This window comes from Physeter macrocephalus, chromosome 18 (assembly GCF_002837175.3).
Source record: "Physeter macrocephalus isolate SW-GA chromosome 18, ASM283717v5, whole genome shotgun sequence".
In the NCBI taxonomy this organism is placed as follows: Eukaryota; Metazoa; Chordata; class Mammalia; order Artiodactyla; family Physeteridae; genus Physeter; species Physeter macrocephalus.
Window position 1 is genome coordinate 92,479,342 of NC_041231.1, and position 19,216 is coordinate 92,498,557.

The following is a 19,216-nucleotide window of genomic DNA, read 5'->3' on the forward strand; positions in this document are numbered from 1 at the left end:
CTGCGCGTCCGGAGCCTGTGCTCCGCAACGGGAGAGGCCACAACAGTGAGAGGCACGCGTACCACAGAAAAAAAATAAATAAATAAAAGGTATAAAGACAAATGTAACTACTAGAATAAAAACACAAACATTCCTAAATATCATTTAGTTAATTTAAGGAAAAAAAATACAACTCATAGAGAAACACAGCAAATATAAAATAATATACACAGAGAGAGAGGATCACAAACTATCACCACAGAGACAAAATATATCAGTCATATCAACAAATGTAAAGAAGCTTGGCTTTCTTTATTAAAGAAAAAAATTTTAAGTTTGGCTCACAAAGCAAGATCCAATTCTGTTCTATACACAAGAGACACGTCTTAAACAAAGTATTATAGCTCAGAATGGCTAAATTAAAGACACAAAGGTATAAAAAGAGAGTACAAAAGAAAGCAAAGTAGAATTCAAGCTACAAGGATTAAATGTGAAAAGAGCACTTTAATTCTAAAGCCACAACTGACAACAGCATTGTAAGACAGAAATATTCATAGACCAAATAATGCTGGAACCACCCTTTTAAAATAAAGAAGGTGAGTGTGAAGGGATGTGAATCTAAAATGGAACCAGAGAATATGAAATGGAGAATCTCAGGAATATGCCCTCAGAAGAAGGAAACTTAAAATCCAAGAGACTGGTTTTTTTTGGGGGGGTGGGGGGGAGTATTTTGGTAATGTCTATGTATTCACTTACCTTTCAACCTAGCCATGTCACTCTAGAAATTCATCCTGAAGATACACTGCCAATAATACAAAAATATATGTGCACAAGTTTACTTACTACGGCACTATTTGGAACTACAAAATATTGGAAATAACCTAAATGTCCACACAAGCTGAATGAACCATGATACAGCCATTCAATGAAGTTACTATTCAGCCATAAGAAAGAATGAGGATGATCTCTATCAACTGATGCAGAGTTTCCAGGCTATATTACAAAAAGTAAAGAATAAAAGAATATCTAGAATATGCTACCATTTAAGTAAAAAACAAAGGGAGACTTTAAAAATTTACATGGATTCCGCATACAGAATTCTGCATATTTATTCTGTGGGATTATGACCCACAGAATAAATAACCATGAGTCTACACTGATATAAATGATGAAATAAATTGACAGGGAAGAAAACAACTCTTCCTCATAGTAAAAGTCCAATTAATAAATGTAGAAGACATAGTAGAAATAGAAGAATCACAACTTGACTTGTGCTTATATGTACAAAAAAGGAAGAATAAACTAGAAGCTAATGGAGACAGGTGGGATTAGGATGGAAAGAGAGTAATGGGGATAATAAACAGGGAATTCCAGTATCTTTGGAAAGCAGCAGTTTGACTACATAATGTAAGATTCAAGACAAAAAGGACTTAAGATGTTTAATAGGATTGAACAAATAACATAAACGCATTGTAAAAAATGAGAGCTGTGTTTCTCACTATTACAGAATGAAGTTACATATAAGAAAAGGAAGGGGACTTGCCTGGTGGTCCAGTGGTTAAGACTGCGCTTCCAATGCAGGAGACTCAGGTTTGATCCCTGGTCGGGGAGCTAAAATGAAGGGAGGGAGGGAGGGAGGGAGGGAGGGAGGGAAGGAGGGAAGCTAGGCTAGAAATAAATCCTATGCAGTTGAAATAGAATCAAAGGGCACAGTATGACCTCATGCTTTTTAATACATATACGGATAGATAACCAAAGCAAGGAAAGTACAAGATGAGCCTGGACTCCTATGGTACCAGAAAGAAGCCAACTTCGAGGAGTTTCCATTGGCCAAATCCAGAACAATATGAGCAGTAAAAATAATGATAGCAAGGGATTATGCCCAAGGTTAAAATAAATAACCTTGACTCTATGAAGACAATATTACAAAGATAGACAGACAGATGGGAGGGTGAAGAGTCAGCTCTTCTTTATAGTAAGATTCCAATTAATTAATGCAGATGGCATGATGGCAACGGGAAAATCATCACTTGATAAATACCACAGTATTAAATGTTATATGCAAAAGTAATCAACGGATGCTAAAAGTAATGGTGAAAACATGATGAGAAACAGGATATATGCATAAAACCAAAGTACCACAAAATACATATTAACTCCAAAGGGGAAGATAGTAACTATAGAGCATAAAGCTGAAAGCTACCACCTTAAGTAGATGAATTTAATACCTAGTTACTGTATGTCAAAGTTAACAACAAAAAAAAAAGATTTAACAATATCCTGAATCTCCTTGGTATGACACACTGAGAAGGACACATACCTATCACTCCCTGTATTCTTGATAAAATGCATAACATCTGAATCTAACCATGAGGAAATATCAGGAAAGCTCAAATTAGGCAATATTCCACAACAAAACTCACCAGCACTCTTCAAAAGTGCCAATGTCATAAAAGACAGACAGACTGAAGAACTGTCCTAGATTGGAAGAGACTGTGACATGACAACTAAATGCAATGTAGGATACTAAATTGAATCCTGAACCAAAAAAATGATGAATTTTGAATAAGATCTGTATAACAGTTCATAGTACTGTATCAATATTAATTTCCTGGTTTGATCATTGCATTACGGTAATGTAAGATATTTAAACATTAGAGGAAGCTGGGTGAAAGGTCTATGGGAAGTCTTTGCACTGTTCTTGAAACTTTTCAGTATGACATTATTTCAAGATGCAAATTAAAACAAAAAAGGTTAATACTCTATAAAATTCCAGTCAAAGCATGTTTATAAACAATATTTGTAACAGTCAATTATTAGGAAAAACTCAATATCCATCAACAGATGAGTAAATAATATTTCATGTATACAAAATAGAACATTTATGAATCCATAAATAAATATGAGCACAAAGTAGTCTATGAATCTATAAGAATAAGGAAGCTTTATATACACCTGTAGGGAATTATTGCAGGGTACACAGTTAGTTGAAGAAAGGAGGGAAGAAGGGAAGAAGAAAGAAGGAGGAGAGATAAAGGGAAGGAGAGAGGAAGGGAGAGAGGAATAGAAAAGTCAGATTTGCTGTTACACTTTTTGCCGTTATAAACAATGATGCAATAAATGACTTTATATCCCTGTCCTTGCAGACACGTGTTTTTATATCTATAGGAGAGAGTCATAAAACACAGAATTGCTAAATCAAGGCGCATACATATTTTTAATTTTTATACTTATCAAAAAATTACTTTCCTAGAAGACTGTGGTAATTCAGACTCTCACCAGCAATAATATCAGAGCAAACATTTCCCCCAAATCTTAGGACCACCACCAGTTCTACTGAAAAATCCAACCTACTCAGCAAAAAAACAGTATCTCATTTTAATTTGTATTTTTCTGACCACTGGTAAGGATGAATAAACTTTTCATGTTTATTTCCTCTTCCATAAGTTGCCTGTTCATACCCTTTGAAGACTTTTTTACTAAGCTGTCTCATTTATGGAGCTCTTTGATATTATTCATATATACGTTTATTTATATTTTCATATATATGTATATATATATACACATATATTATATATATTTTAAAATCTCTATAGATTTTTAAAATCTTGTTTTGGGTGCTTCAGGCCATACAGAAATTATAATCACTAGGGGTTAAATCTATCAAATCTTTTTGGTAGTGATCCTGGTTTAGAGAATGTAACTGCCATTTAGTGGGCATAAGTCAGAGGTGTTAGGTGTCTTCTAAGGCACATGTCTGTCCTGTACAAAGAACTCCACGTGTCCTGCAAGAGATCTGAATCTCCCATTAAACATTCAAGTAGGTAAAAAACATATTTACATTATCTAGTCCTAGAATCTAAGGCGCATCCCTAGGGCAATGTCATTGTCGGTATTTAAGCTGTTAAGGCTAAACACATATCAGATGGAATTCATTACTCTCACATTCAGTGTAATTCTGCATATAGGTGATTTCATCAGGTCTTCTGGTGTATTAGTACCTGAGTATTTATATTTTGAAATATATATTACATTACCAATGTTTCTGTTTAGTTCTCCCTACATTAATTATACTCAGAGCATTGTGTTACTTGTAATAATGTGTATAGGTAAGTTATGTTATTCATGAATTTTACTAAAGGGTACTTTGCTAAACATTTGTTATACAAAAGGATCACTGGGTCTGATAAGGTTCAGAAACACTGCCATAAGCCTATAGGAGAAGAAAAGACTCCTCAGATTCTAGATCTTTTACCCTCCTCTCACCCACACTAGGACTAGAGATAAGGCCCCCTCCTCTAATCCCACCTACACAGGTACACCTTCTTCCCAGGACCCAGGGTCTCAACTCCATCTGTGTTCTCCTCTAACACAGAGTTCTAAGGCTCTAAAAGATGCCCAAAGTTATTTAGCCAGTGGGACAATGAGGGGATAAGAAACATATATACTCAAGGTACCATGTGCCCAGGATTTGCTCAATGGAATATCCATCAGTTCTATTTTCGTGTTTCTTTAAAAATTATCATTTTTAAATGTAAATGATCAATGACACCAAAACCTTTATTTATTAAAGGAGTAAAAACATCAAAAGAACAAATTAATCAATATTTCAACTGCAGATGACAAAAAAATTATTTAAAAAGTTGACTCAAAACATTTTCTCATTTAAAAAAGCAAAACAGGGGATTCCCTGGTGGCGCAGTGGTTGACAGTCCGCCTGCCGATGCAGGGGACACAGGTTCTTGCCCCGGTCCGGGAGGATCCCACATGCCGCGGAGCAGCTGGGCCCGTGAGCCATGGCCGCTGAGCCTGCGCGTCCGGAGCCTATGCTCCGCAATGGGAGAGGCCACAACAGTGAGAGGCCCGCGTACCGCAAAAAAAAAAAAAAGCAAAACAAGTCTTTCCCTTCAGTAACTATCATAAGCTACTGACAGGCATTTAAGGAAAGCATCAAGTTAAATGTTTTAGTTTTGCCATAAACTTGCTTATCTGATCCCTCTTAGAAATTTATAAGCTAGAAAGCACATCACTGGCTGGCACAAAGGATGAGCTGTTGATTTCTAAAACATATTGTAAAAGAGAACCTTGACATACACCGTAATTTGTATTTTTCCCAAAACAGTTTGTATCATGTGATTCTGCCATTTCTTTCTTAACGCATCTACATTCCCTCCTTCCCTCCCTCTCTGCCTCTCCGTCTCCCACACACACACACTCTCTCCTTCTCCCTCCCTCCCTCTCTTCCCCCCTCCCCCCTCCTTCTCTCACACACTCTCTCTCCCCCTCTCCTTCTCTCTCTCTCTCTCTCTGCCCCCCCTTCTCTCTCTTTCTCTCTCTCCCTACCTCCTCTCCTTCTCTCACACACACACTCTCTCTGTCTCTCTCACTCACTCACCACAAGAAGGAAAACACCAAAGAATGGGCCATTACAACATAAATAAGTCTGGGCAGTTTTTCACAATGGTTCAGCAGAATATCTCTGCAAGGACACAAAAAGACACTGTTGCAGAATATTCAGATTGTTCACAATCTAGGATGAGGATTGGATACTCTTAACTTTCCTCTAATAATATCCAATGGCGCCAACCTACAGAAACCCTACAGCAAGTTTTATAGGACTCTTCCCTTTCGTTAGATTTTCACTGGTTACATTGAATTCTCCACTTTTTTTCTTTTTTTGTTTTTTCAAGTTAAATGTAAAACACTAACTTTCTGAGTAAAAAGAAGCATTGTTCTCAGCTGAAACAAACTTTTTAGAATTATATAAAATACTGTTTTCTAGCAGTTAATTATAGAATGAACTTAAGTCTCAACCTTTCTTCCAATTAGTTAAGACCTTCTGTGATAATTTTAAACTCTGCTTTTGCTTTCTGTCTAAATTCTTGTAAAATTTTTAGTTTCTAAACCAGGTTTATAATCATTGTTATCACAAAATGGAGTATCAGAAACAATGAGATACATACTTTCCTCAGATTCCATTTCAAATATGGTCACTGCAGATCTTAAGAGTGGAAAATATGTGAAAATCCTAATTATCCTTTTTTGTTATTATTATTTGTGCATGCAACATCTAAGCCATGAGCTTCTCCAGTGTATTTTGTTACTGTTATTATCAATACTTCATCAGAGACAGCTCAGGGTAACCAAAAAGAAGAAAAGTTCTCAAATGTCAACTGCGTTGTTTCTCAAACATTCTGAATAAAGTAAACAGGAGAAAGAAGGGTCATTGGTTCACAAATATGTTGAGAATCTCACCCAATACTCTAGTCCTGATAAATGAAGAAGGTAAATAAAATACGAATCTTGCCTCAAAGACTACAACCTGTAGCAGAGGCATCAAGTTAAGACCCAGTGAGCATTCTCCCTTTCTTCAGTACTGGCAGAACCCCAATTCTGTTGGGAACAACAACATGACTAGAGTCTAAAGCAAATGAAAATAAACCATATTTCCTAGCCTCCCTTACAAATAGAGGTAGTCATGAAATATGGCTCCAGCCAATGAGATGCAAACACAGGGTTTTGTGTGGGACCTTCCAATGAAGTACCTCTAAAGGAGGGACCAACTCAGCTGGCACTGTCCCTTTTGGTAGTTCCTCCTTTTTGTAAAGTACATATGATGGCTGAAGAGTAGCAGCCATTTTACATCATAATGGAAAGATCAATAAAACTTCAGAGACTTAGCCCTCACATTCTTGAGTTGGTAAACCAAAGCCAGCAACTTCCTAACTATGGACTTTGCATTATATAAAGAAAAATAAACCCCCTATCTTATTTAAGCTTCTACTTTTAGGGCCCTCTATGACATGCGGCTGAACTTAATTTCTAAGTAATGCAATCTAATAGGAAAGAGATACAGAAGAAGTTCTATGAAAAGCTACAGAGGAAGACACTTGTTCTGACAGAGGCAGGGAGTGGAGTGGGGGTGAGGAGAAAAAACATACAGAGAAAGCAAACACATGAGTTGGTTCATTCATTTGTTCAACTATTATCGTCAACCACTGTGTTAGGTGCTGGGATACAGATAAAAGACATAGTGGCTGTCCCTAAGGAACTCTGAAATGGGTTACAGACAGATGAAGATATGATCAAAATACAGGATTATTTATAGGGGCAGCCACACACAGCTGTGCCGGATTGTGTCTACAAGAACTGACATCTTTTCCTAAGCCCACAAATGTAACATCCACTCATCAAAGCCTGTACCCAAAGGTGCCTCAAGGACGGCCCTCAGCCCTTGAGCTATAAAAACAGTAATAGAGGTAAACATAAGGTACTTTGAGTAGAATCTGCATCCACACATAAGACTATTAACTAAAGGCAGAGTTGCATTTTACCTGAGGATTCTGTTTATCCTTCATCGCCACCCCTCATCCAGTTTTTGATGATCACAACCATTTCTTAACGCAGTCTAAAATCAACGTAACTATTGTAATATGGCACAGAGGACACCTAAACCTAATTGTAACCATAAATAAGGAATAGAAATAGTTAACATTTAATATTTTAATACTGTGCCCTATGGGTTTAAAGGTCATACTTTTTTATTTCATTTATTATCAGTTAATAAACAACACTACCGAATGACCAAAAATTAAGAAAGATTATGTTTTTCACACTTAGAGCATACAAGAAAGGGAGTAAAAAAACACAAGTGTCTTTTTTTTTTCTGCTGTGGTACAAACACACACACCAAGAATAAGTAGAATGTCTTTCAAACCAAAACAATAGGAAATCACTCTTGGCTGAAAGCACAGGCTTAGATCATGTTGATTTCTTCTTTAATCCTGCTGAAGCAAGTTTCTGCATGCTTTCTGGGGCCTCCACCTACAGAGCTGTTAGGACAACAGCCAACACATATATTTAATTACGTAAGTATTCAATGCTATCAGCCAGCTGTTGCCAGTACATAATACTCTGACCTCTTTCACGTTCTCTCTTGCTTAAAATGCCAAAAACAAAGCAACTGTTGATGTAACAGTAATCATGAAATATGCAAAATTCTATTCTCCAAAAAGATTTCTGATAGCTATGAAACTCAGTTTTGCATTTTATAATGATTTATTACATCCAAACTGCTTTTTCTGTTCCTGATTTGCAAATTAAGTAACTTATCTTACAACTGTAAATTTAACTATTCCTTCATTTTTTTAAGTCAACCAGGAATTCAATCCTAAAATATACTTTCTCCTTTATGCCCCATCAAATTTCTCACTGGGATTTGTCATGTAATAATCTCCCTGCACTCCCATTCATCTCCATGTTTTCCATGGATAGGGGACAAACAACTGAAGTCTGTAGCAGGAAATGGGTCAAAATCTGCTCTGAATTATGTAACTCTCACCCCTCACTTCAGAAATCAACAGAGAACTCTTCATTTATGTTTCCAGAGAGCATGTTCCTCTAATACCATCATTAACCCCAGACTAGCTGACAGGGAAAAAAAACAACACAAAGTCCTAGCATCAACAGAAAGTAGACTAAACAGACCCATGACTTAAGACTTGAATAATATGAATTCACATATGGTAGACAGTAAGAAGACCTAACACATAAACAGCAACTTATCCAGAGAAATTTGGTCTTCATCAAATCAGCTTTCAATTCAAGGCAAAACTCAGTGCCAAATATTTACCAGGCACTGTACCAGAGACCAAGGATCCCTCAGTAAACAAGTGAGACAACATCACTGTCTGCATAGATCTTACTGTTCCACTCCTCTCTCAAAGATCCTATATCAAGTCAACCTCTCCAAAACATCTACTTCTTACCCCACAACAGCCATGTTGATTTCTTTCTCCCACTTTGGTGTTTTTAATGTTTTTTTGCTCATTCATTGAAACTGGACAATTTGATACTCAAATGTAAGACAAGTGTTGTGATATTAATATAGTTATATAATTAATAATACACTTAACACAAAATAATACATTAGCAATGACTTGCTGATGCCCTGACAGCAGAATGATGCCAAGCACTCTTCCCAAAAAAGGAAGAATCAATCAATTTAACCTAAGTGTACAAACACATGTTGAGGACAACTGTGTGTCTAAAACAAGGTCTAACACTACCTGGTTTTTATCTACACCTTTGTTACCCTCTGACTCAAGATGAGATGCTTCAATTAATCCAATGGCCAAGGTCCTGAAGCAGACCCAGTTCACTTAGTTTGGCAGGAAGAACAGGGTCCTGCCACTCACAGCTGAGCTTCTGCCAGCATGACCAAGCAATACTCCAAGAAGGGAGAAGAATTCTCACTCCTTTTACTACTTTACTCTGCAAAGAAACTGTGGACCAATAGTGGCAAGCACAAGTTTCTTATCTCATTTAGGACAAGAAGGGACAGGTTTCTTCCTAGTTTATAAGCAAAACATAAAAAGCAAAACAGCACGATTTCTTAAAAAGAGAGCCCTTTAGTACAATCTTTGCAAATTAGTATGTTCTTTCCCCTTTCGGCAAATATACAGCCTGTCTCTACAAGGGATTCACAGGTGCCTTGGGAGTCTCAGAACAGCTGACAAGCAAGTCTTACTCCATGAATGGTATCTGTTTCCCAAGAAAAGGAAAATCATTACATGGTAGAGTCAGAGGGTCAAAGACTTCATAAAAAAGGATTTTCCTGAGGTCAATAACCTGACCTCAAGACCACAATCTAGTAGAGAGCCAAATATGTAAACAAATAATAAAATGTAATATGCAACAATAGATGTTTGTACAGGATAAATAAGTAGCACAGAACAGAGGGTGATTAACTCTGGGGACCCTGGAGGTAAAGGGTGGGAGTTAGAAGGGAGATAACCTTGCACACAGTATTACCTTTGATATGAGTCCCACAAGATGACTAGGTTGCCAAGTAGGATTACATGGGGTGCATGAGAGAGAGAGAGAGAGAGAGTGTGTGTGTGCGCACGCGCACGCACATGGACATGCACACATGCATGCCTTCGGGGGAAAGGGAGAGCATGTTCCAAGGAATAAGAAAAACATATGCAAACACATTATATGTCTGGAAAATCATACAATTTAGGCAAGAAGTAAAATTCTATGGAGGAGTGGTGAGAAAAGAGGCCACAGAGGTAGGCAAGGAACAGATTATTTTAAAAGACCTTGTTACACTAGGAAATTATATCTTTATCCTGTAGCTGAGAAGGAACCATTACAGGGTGTGAAGGAGAGGAAAGCATGAACTGGAACAGAAAAGGAGCTGAGGACAAGCTTAACTTCTACTGTAATACAAGAGCAAGAGATATTGAGGACCATAACTAAGACATTAGCAATAGGGATGGAGAGAAAGGATTAAATTCAAAAGATATGTGTCTAGTTCATGGCAATCTGATGAAACATGAGGACACAGTGGTTCACTGCAAGTTCCAAGAAGCAACAAAACACTAACAACACTGGGCAAAAGTAATGAGAAGGAAGGAAGCAAAGGGAGGAAGGAAAAGATATTTTAGAAGTAGAATCAGTTCTGAAGGATGGAAAATAGGGGAGGGAAAGAGGGAGTCAAAGAAAACTCCCAGACTATCTGACAGGTGACCTTGTAACCAAACAAGATAGGCAATACGCACAGGAACATTAGCTGGGGAAAAGGTGAGGCAGCTAACGAAGAGGCTCTGACACGATGATTTAAAGTGTCAACGGGGCATCTAAATGGAAAAGTCCAGAAAGCAGTTGGACATACAATGGACATACAAGTTTGGTTCTTGGAAGGAGAGATCAGGGTCAGAAACAGAAATTTGGGAGTAATCAACACAGAGATAGTATCTAAATAGTGGACGTAGATGAGAAATGGTAGGAGGAAACGTAAACTCATGTTAAAAATAGCACTGTTTGGAGAAAAACAATCGCCTTAGACAAAACTTAATTGACAATACATATTAAGTCAAACAGTACAATATTTTGAGCTAACTTTCCATACAGAGGGAAACCTTTAAGGTGGGAAAGGATAGCTGGAACCATGAGACTGTGACTGGTAAAAGCAAACAATGAATGACACTTGAAACAATAACATGGAAGTGCTACTGAACTAAAGCCATTTCATACTAGAAAAGCCAAAATTAAAATATCTAAGTTTTAAGAAAAAATCCACAACCTACAACATTAAAAAATAAGTTTAACAAAAGAACTTGCGTTATCTAACCTGTTTCTTGCAAAAGGCCAAACTAAAACCTAGTATTATTTTTTATCTCCCAATGCCAATTTTTTTAATTAAAAAAATAAAGATAACCTGATTACTAACAAATCTAGTTAAAGACAGAACCAGTCGAGTTTTTTTCCTTTTTTAAACTGTATAATTACTAACTGAAAAGGAGAGCACTTCTCTGTTCTTAATAAGTCAGGCAATTTATTTTACAAATTCAAGTTGAAATAATATTCTGATGCCTCCCCCAACTTCAATTTACAATGAAGAACTCAAAGTTAAATCCACATAAAGCAAAAAATCTTTTCATAATAGGAGTGAACATCCAATAATTTACTTGATCAACAGAATGCTATTTCTAAAAAGAGCTCTCCTTTAAACAGAAGCTATCATACAAAGCAGGTTATGCTCTGTCTCAACATACACTTTTCTTCTTTGTCCATTTCTCCTTATATTTCCATTGTTCTTTCAAGTAATTTCACTGAGATATCTAAACCATCCCTTCAACATTACCATTTATTTCTACAGGCAAAGGTGGTTCAAAGAACTAGTGACTCATCTATCTACTATCAGTGTGGCTAAACCACAGTGCCCATTTGGGTTAATAACACACAAGGTCAAACAGAGGTTGACAGTCCATGATCAAAGCAAGCTGGCTATTCTTTCTGTCATTTATATAGAACACACAAGACGTGTTTATTTTCACCAGCCTCTGAATGACCTCCTTTAGGTGGCATGGAAAAGATCCCACATTTCTATAAAGCACTAACCAAAGGAGTTTTCTTATTTGATACTCTCATTAAGAGCAAATTTTATTTTTTTGAAACTTTTGATCTTTTTCGTTTACTCAAGAACCCCTCAAGTTTAAGGCCATCTTGTCTACATCAAATTGGTTTAATGGATAAAACAAGGACAGGGCAACTGGCAAATGCTCAAGAGGAAAGGAAAGAGTATGCATACAACAGGCTGCCATCACAAAACATGGGGCTCATTAGAGATATTTTCAAAATTAGTAAAGGCAATAGCATTTAACACTTCAAAGTTCAAAAGGCAGCCAAAAAACTCATTCTTAACTCCTGTTTTACTACTTAAAACTCCTACTGTTTTATCAATCTGAACATCAATAATACAAACGCTGTAAAACCTTAGTAATTAGATCAACTAGTAGAAAGTACTAAGCAGTACAGCCTACGGATTAACAGGTCTGCATTTTCATGCCAGGTATGTAACTTGGACTAGATTAAGGAATTATTTTAAAATAGAATGATTTACTATCAGCATTAGTGTATAAAATGAAAATTTCCAAATAATTTTAAGCCAATATTCTCTGTGACCAAGGTTAAATAATACTCCCAATATTTTTTATACTGTGAAGTTGCAAACCTAATACTTTTGACCACCACCACCACCAGGAGAAACAAACAAAAAAAAGGCCCCGGCTGTCTTGTCACAAATTCACCGTTCTGGGATCTTATGCATTGATTACATGAAAGATAGTAAATCTCTCAGTTTTCTTTCTTTTCTCCTGTTAAAACAAGAGGGTCTACTGCCTGGTAGCTCAAGAGAAATAAAATGAGTTGATAATAGACAAGCAACTGTTAAATATCAAAAATACATATGGCACAGAGAACTACATTCAATATCCTATGATAAACCATAATGGAAATTATATAAAAAAAAGAATGTATATATATATGTATAACTGAATCACTTTGCTATACGGCATTAATTAACACACATTGTAAATCAACTATACTTCAATTAAAAAAATTTCTACAGTTGAAAAAAAAAATACATTGGGAGAGAGACAAAAGCAGATGATCAGAAATGATGGCAAACACTCAGAAATAAGTGGCAGAGTGAAGCAATCATTATTTGTAGGGGGTTCAGGTTAGAAAAAAATAGCCCCCAGCCCATCCTGAAAATGGGTGAATATGAGCATAATGCATTAGGTGCAGCTGAACAAGGAGAGATGAAACACCCTATCAGGGTCTCCTTGAATTTAAGTGTTGCCTCACTGTCATGGGGGAAAAAATGCACGCTCCTGAGGAGGCTGAAGGGAAAGGATGGAGCTAGAGGTTGAGAGAAGACAGATGTGTCGCATGACTGAAGGTGTAATAAAGTTTATGAACTATTTTTCTTTGTTTTGCTTTGTTAGGAGACAGTGGTGAAAGGGGGAGAACATTTAAATAAAGCAAAATGCTTGATAAGAGTAGGTAATCTTTCACTGAAAGTCTTTAAATGTATAAATGTCACTTGAATTTGACATTTTCTCAATGTTAATTGTTACTGTGCCTTCTACAGGATTATATTTATTCTGGAAACAAATCCAACGTTAGCTTAGGTGTTATGTTAACAAGAACTAGCTGTGATTATCAAAAGCTTTCAAAGCCATTTAAAAAAATACTTAATCACCTATAATACCGTTTTTAAATTTTCTTTCAAGCAAGCAGAATAGTGCATTAAAGGAACCTGTGCTCTCTACCACTAGCGTTGTAGTGTTAAAATGACAAACATATCTTAAGTGATTACCTCACTTAATCTTTCAAACACTGTATCATTACCTTGAACCGCATTCACAACAGTTTATATAAGAAAACGCATTGACACAAGTTATATTTGCGTTTTAAAGTAAACTTTTAGAAACAGTCTAGAAGTGTATCTGTTAATCACATTTTAAAATTGATAATCACACAAACTGAATTCTCTGGGGTTTGTACTTAGAGGCTATCAGTAGCACTAAAATATCTTTGTATCTTATGCCTCTCCTACAGGAGAAAAAGTAGATAATCAGGGAACATGATAGACTTCCCATAAAAGGCATTCTTGGGCTTCCCTGGTGGTGCAGTGGTTGAGAGTCCGCCTGCCGATGCAGGGGATGCAGGTTCGTGCCCCGGTCCGGGAAGATGAAGATCCCACATGTCGCGGAGCGGCTGGGCCCGTGAGCCACGGCCGCTGAGACTGCGCGTCCGGAGCCCGTGCTCCGGAAAGAGAGAGGCCACAGCAGTGAGAGGCCCGCGTACCGCAAAAAAACAAACAAAAACAAAAAAAAAAAAAAAAAAGGCATTCTTTGAAAATAAGCAGCACCTGGTAAACATCATGCTCTGCTCTTGGTTTAATTCTCCCTTCTTCTGGTCCTAACCATGACCCTAACTCCCCTGTTCCATCTCACATCACTACCACCCTCCTAAGCCTCCCACCATCGTTCAGGTAACAAATCTTCTCTGCTCCTTCCATGATTTCTGAGTTGAGGAAACCATCATATTCAACTATCGCTTCTATGGAAACAATACAAAATCTGTACCTCTAGTGTTGCCTCTTTAATATCTTCCTCAATTCTATAACTGCTTACCTGACTTCTTTACCTGGTATTAAATTTAACATCGCACAGACTCTAGTGAGACTACCTAGGTTAACATCCCACCTCCACCACTTATGAACTCAACAGCTTTAGAGAACTTCATCTGCAAAACAGATGCTTCTTCATCTGTAAAACAGAAATAAAATTAGAACCTACAACTCACTGGTAGACTGCAAGAATTAAACTAGATAATATCTAATTGATGTAAAGCACTTTGAACAGTGCCTGCCACATAGAAGACACTTGATAAAAATCAAATATTATCCATTACTTTATTATAATATTTAGCTGTAACTTCAAATACAGCATGTTCAAAAACAAAAACATGTCTTCCTTCAAACCGGAGAACAAAAAGGCACTAGCACTATCAAACATCTAGACTTATTGTAAATCTATACTAATTATGACTATGTCAGGTAAGCAGTAGTAGAATAAGCACCAAAATAAAGAAATAGATCAGTGGAACCAAACAGAGAGCCCACGGAAAGGCCCAGCCATCTACGGACACTCAGCCTATGACGGAGTGGATAATATACAGATAAAAGGAGAAAGGACAGGCTTTCAAAAAATAAATGATACTGGAAAAAGTCGGAGTCTACACAGAAAATAAATAAATAAAATGGGATCCCCTTCCTGGTATCATACCAAAAACAATCAACTCCAGATCAATTATAAACCTGAATGTAAGAAGTAAAAACCATGGAATTTTTAGAAGAAAATACATAGAATATCTTAACTTCAGAGTAAGGAAAGACTTCTTAAACAGTAAGAGCGTGGACTCAAAGGCAAAGGTTGATAAATTTTAAGCCAGAATTTCTCTTCATCCTAAGATACCATAAAAGAAAGTGAAAGATAAGTCACAATTGATACAACATATGTAATATGTAAGGATTAGTACATAGAATACATTTAACGTATTCCCACAAATAAATAATAAAAAAATAACAGGGAAAATATTTAAAGAGCCATTTCACAGAAAAGGAAAATCTAAATGGCAAATAAACATATAAAAAGATGCTCAGGGCTTCCCTGGTGGCGCAGTGGTTGAGAGTCCGCCTGCCGATGCAGGGGACACGGGTTCGTGGCCCTGTCCACGAAGATCCCACATGCTGCGGAGCGGCTGGGCCCGTGAGCCATGGCCGCTGAGCCTGCGCTCCTGGAGCCTGTGCTCCGCAACGGGAGAGGCCACAACAGTGAGAGGCCCGGGTACCGGAAAAAAAAAAAAAAAAAAAAAAAAAAAAGATGCTCAACATCACTAGTAATCACAGAAACACATATTAAAACCACATTGAGATACCATCGCCACCACCAGAATGGCAAAAATTTACAACCCTGACCATACCAAGTACTAGCAAGAGTGGAGAACAACCACACACACCCATGACTGGTGGGAGTGAACTCCAGTACATCCGTTGGGGGAATAGTTCATCATTACCTAAAAGTTTGAATATGCACATACCTGTGACATACAATAATTCCTAGGTACATATCCTAAAATAACTCTTGCACATCCGCACCAGAAAACATGTTCAAAACATTCCGAGCAGCAGTGCTCGTGAAAGCAAAACACAGGGAAAACTCAAGACTCTTTCAATAATAAAATGGATAAACTGCGATAAATTCATTCAGTAAAATACTATAAATGGCCAGTTATTTTACATCCATCAACATGGATAAATCTAAAAGCAAAATGTTAAGGAAAAGAAGCAAATCTCAGAACACAAACAGTGTAAGTCCAATAAACAAAGAGGGCAAAACTAAACAACACATTGTTTAGAGATATATTTAACAGATGATAAATTTACTAATAAAAGGAAGGGAATGACCCACAAAAGTCAGGATAAAGGTTACATCTCAGGGATATGACTGAAAGAGGGACAACGGGGCAGTTTCTAAGGTCTCAGCAATGCTTTATTTCTTATGCTGGGTGGCAGATATTAGGTGTTAAGTTTGTTAACCTTATTTAAACTGTACATGTTTCATAAACTCATTTATGTATGATATATTTCACAATAAAACCAATGTGGTGGGGGTTGAGTTTGAGAGTGAAGTCAGGAAATGAAAAATCTTAAGAAGTCTCTCGGGGGACTTCCCTGGCGGTCCAACGGTTAAGATTCCGCGCTTCCACTGCAGGGGGTTTGATCCCTGGTCCGGGAACTAAGATCTCACGTGCCGCGCAGCACGGCCAAAACTTTTAAGTCTCTTGGGGAAGGCAAGAAGAAAAATAGGACCGGAGCTAAAAGGGGTGTATGGGGCTGAGTAGATCTGAGCTTGTTTAAATAGCAATGAAAAGGCACCAATGGGGTTGGAGAGACGAAAATAGAGGTGAATGAGGAAATAATTTACAGAATGAAGGTTGTAAGAAGTGGGTGGAGTAAGATTCAGAGATGTGAAAAAAAAGATACTTCTTTCACTGTAACTTGAGGAACAATTCAAGAACCATGGATTACATGCCCACTCCCCCAATAAACTGTACTTCCCTTGATGGCCAGGCATTATTAGAACAGTGCTAATGGACAGGGAAGAGAAAAGAGGTAAGGACTGTTTTGGATAGTTTCAAAAAGTAGAGACTGGATTCCCTGAGAAAAGTATGTTGTTAATACTTGACAGATATTCAAATCACCTGTTAGCTAACTTCACAAATACTCAAATACCTATTAGAAAAGTCTACCTTAAAGTTTCATTCCTTATCAGATAAATTCAAAACAGTATAATGCCCAAAGTCCAACTCATACTTTTGTTGATAACATACTGAGTATCTGTAATGTTAGGAATCTTTTAAAAGCTAATTTCCTGAAGATTAATTCTTACATCACTTATAAAAGATAAGCAAAAAATCAACTTCACTTACTTAATTGAGTTTCTAAAGTGGTCTTCAGCCGGATTTTTTACAGTACAACTATTCAGGAGCCATAAGTCTGCCTCTGATGCATTTTCTATTAAAAAGATAAATATGAAAAAGAAAAGTAAGTATCACATTTAATCAGCCAAAAATATCCAAGTGCTTACTCAGATGGCACTGGGACTGCAGTGGGAGAGGAGAGAGAGCTAGTGGGTAGAGTCAAGTAAACAGGCAATTACAATATAGTAGATAACTGCTTCAATATGGAAACATTGGTGAGAAATAAATATTAAAATATATAACCTGTGCTATTATCTTCTCATTTAAAATATAAAGAGGATAAGCATTTTCTTCGAACATTTTGAACACTTGCGAGTATTTAATACTTCCAAAAACTAAAGTGAAACTGGCCTAATCTTACCTCTGAATATGAAATTAATTGCCCCTTTTTAGGCTGTGTGTTAATATTTTTCAAGCACATGTATTATGCACTGAATATTCTTCAGCTTGAGATGTTACTAAAAATATTGTTTGTCTTCTTTGAAAAGTTAACGATTTACATCAAAGTGAGTCTTCTATTCCTCACTAATTTGATTAGATACTGTTATACACTATAACAGACTCACTAGCAACACAACAAATTACCCAAACCAAACCCAACACATTTATCGAAATGAATATGTATGTATGTATGGATGTATGGTATGGATGTATGGCTGCACTGGGTCTTCATTGCTATGTGCAGGCTTTCTCCAGTTGTGGTGAGCGGGTGCTACTCTTCATTGCAGTGTGTGGGCTTCTCATTGCGGTGGCTTCTCTTGTTAACAGATCACAGGTTCTAGGCGCGTGGGCTTCCGTAGTTGTGGTACGCGGGCTTCCGTAGTTGTGGCTCGTGGGCTCTAGAGCTCAGGCTCAGTAGTTGTGGCGCATGGGCTTAGGTGCTCCGCGGCATGTGGGATCTTCCCGGACCAGGGTTCGAACCCATGTCCCCTGCATTAGTAGGCGGATTCTTAACCACTGCACCACCAGGGAAGTCCCTCGAAATGAATTTATAAATGCCTGAAGCGCTTGATGCTATTCCAACAACCTTGCTGCCTAAAAGGACTTATACATTAAAATAGGATTACCACAATGAAAGGAAAACCAAAGTTGAAAACTGCAGCACCTTCAACGGTATTTCAACAAGAACAGAAGCAAAGGTCCAAAGACATGAAGAACTAAGGACATATGGATGTCTGTGTGTACGTTCTCTACCCGGGAATGGAGCTTCCAGTGAGAGCATGACATGAGAGGGATGGTGAGCACATCCAAGCTTCTAGTAACTTGGCAAAACTTTTTCCCCAACATTCTATTATAAAAATGGTAAATTTTTTACAAAGAGGTAAGATCCACAAGTTATTGAAAAGGAAAGCTCCTCATTACTATACATCAGCTGAATACTAGGATCTCTCCTGACTTGTCTCCCTGCTTCCATTCACACTCCCCACCCCCACCCAGTCGTCTATTTTCCCACCCAGGAGCCAGAGTGGCCTTTCGTAAAACAGCGATCTGATTACGCCACTTGCCTGCTCAAACTTGGTAATGACGAGTATTCACCTACCTCTTCCAGTTCCCTCCAAATTAGTCCCCACGATGCCACCTAAAAGATAATCCTCTAGTAGCAACCTGATCATAGTACCTTTTCAATCTTACAGTGATTCACAATTGGTATTCAAGACCTATCCAGATCTCCACGTCCTCGACTGCAATATTCATTTCTCCCTATATCCATCTATCCTTTCAGCCACACCAAACCGAATTCCTCAAGCTTGCACTATTCCATCTGCCTAGAATACCTTTATTTTCTTCACAGAATGACAGCTCATACCCCTTTCACCTGCCTATCCACCTGGCTAAC

The 19,216-nt window shown here is 37.5% G+C and overlaps 1 protein-coding gene across 10 annotated transcripts in view; it reads right to left on the minus strand.

The window, feature by feature from the left end:
- CDKAL1 (CDK5 regulatory subunit associated protein 1 like 1) overlaps positions 1-19,216 on the minus strand; it is a 678,378-nt gene that overhangs the window by 553,112 nt on the left and 106,050 nt on the right. For all 10 annotated transcript variants that reach the window (XM_024121827.3, XM_024121823.3, XM_028479372.2 and 7 more), the window contains one exon: positions 17,329-17,413. In XM_024121827.3, coding sequence (XP_023977595.1) covers positions 17,329-17,413 — 85 coding nt within the window. The remainder of the gene's footprint in view (positions 1-17,328; positions 17,414-19,216) is intronic.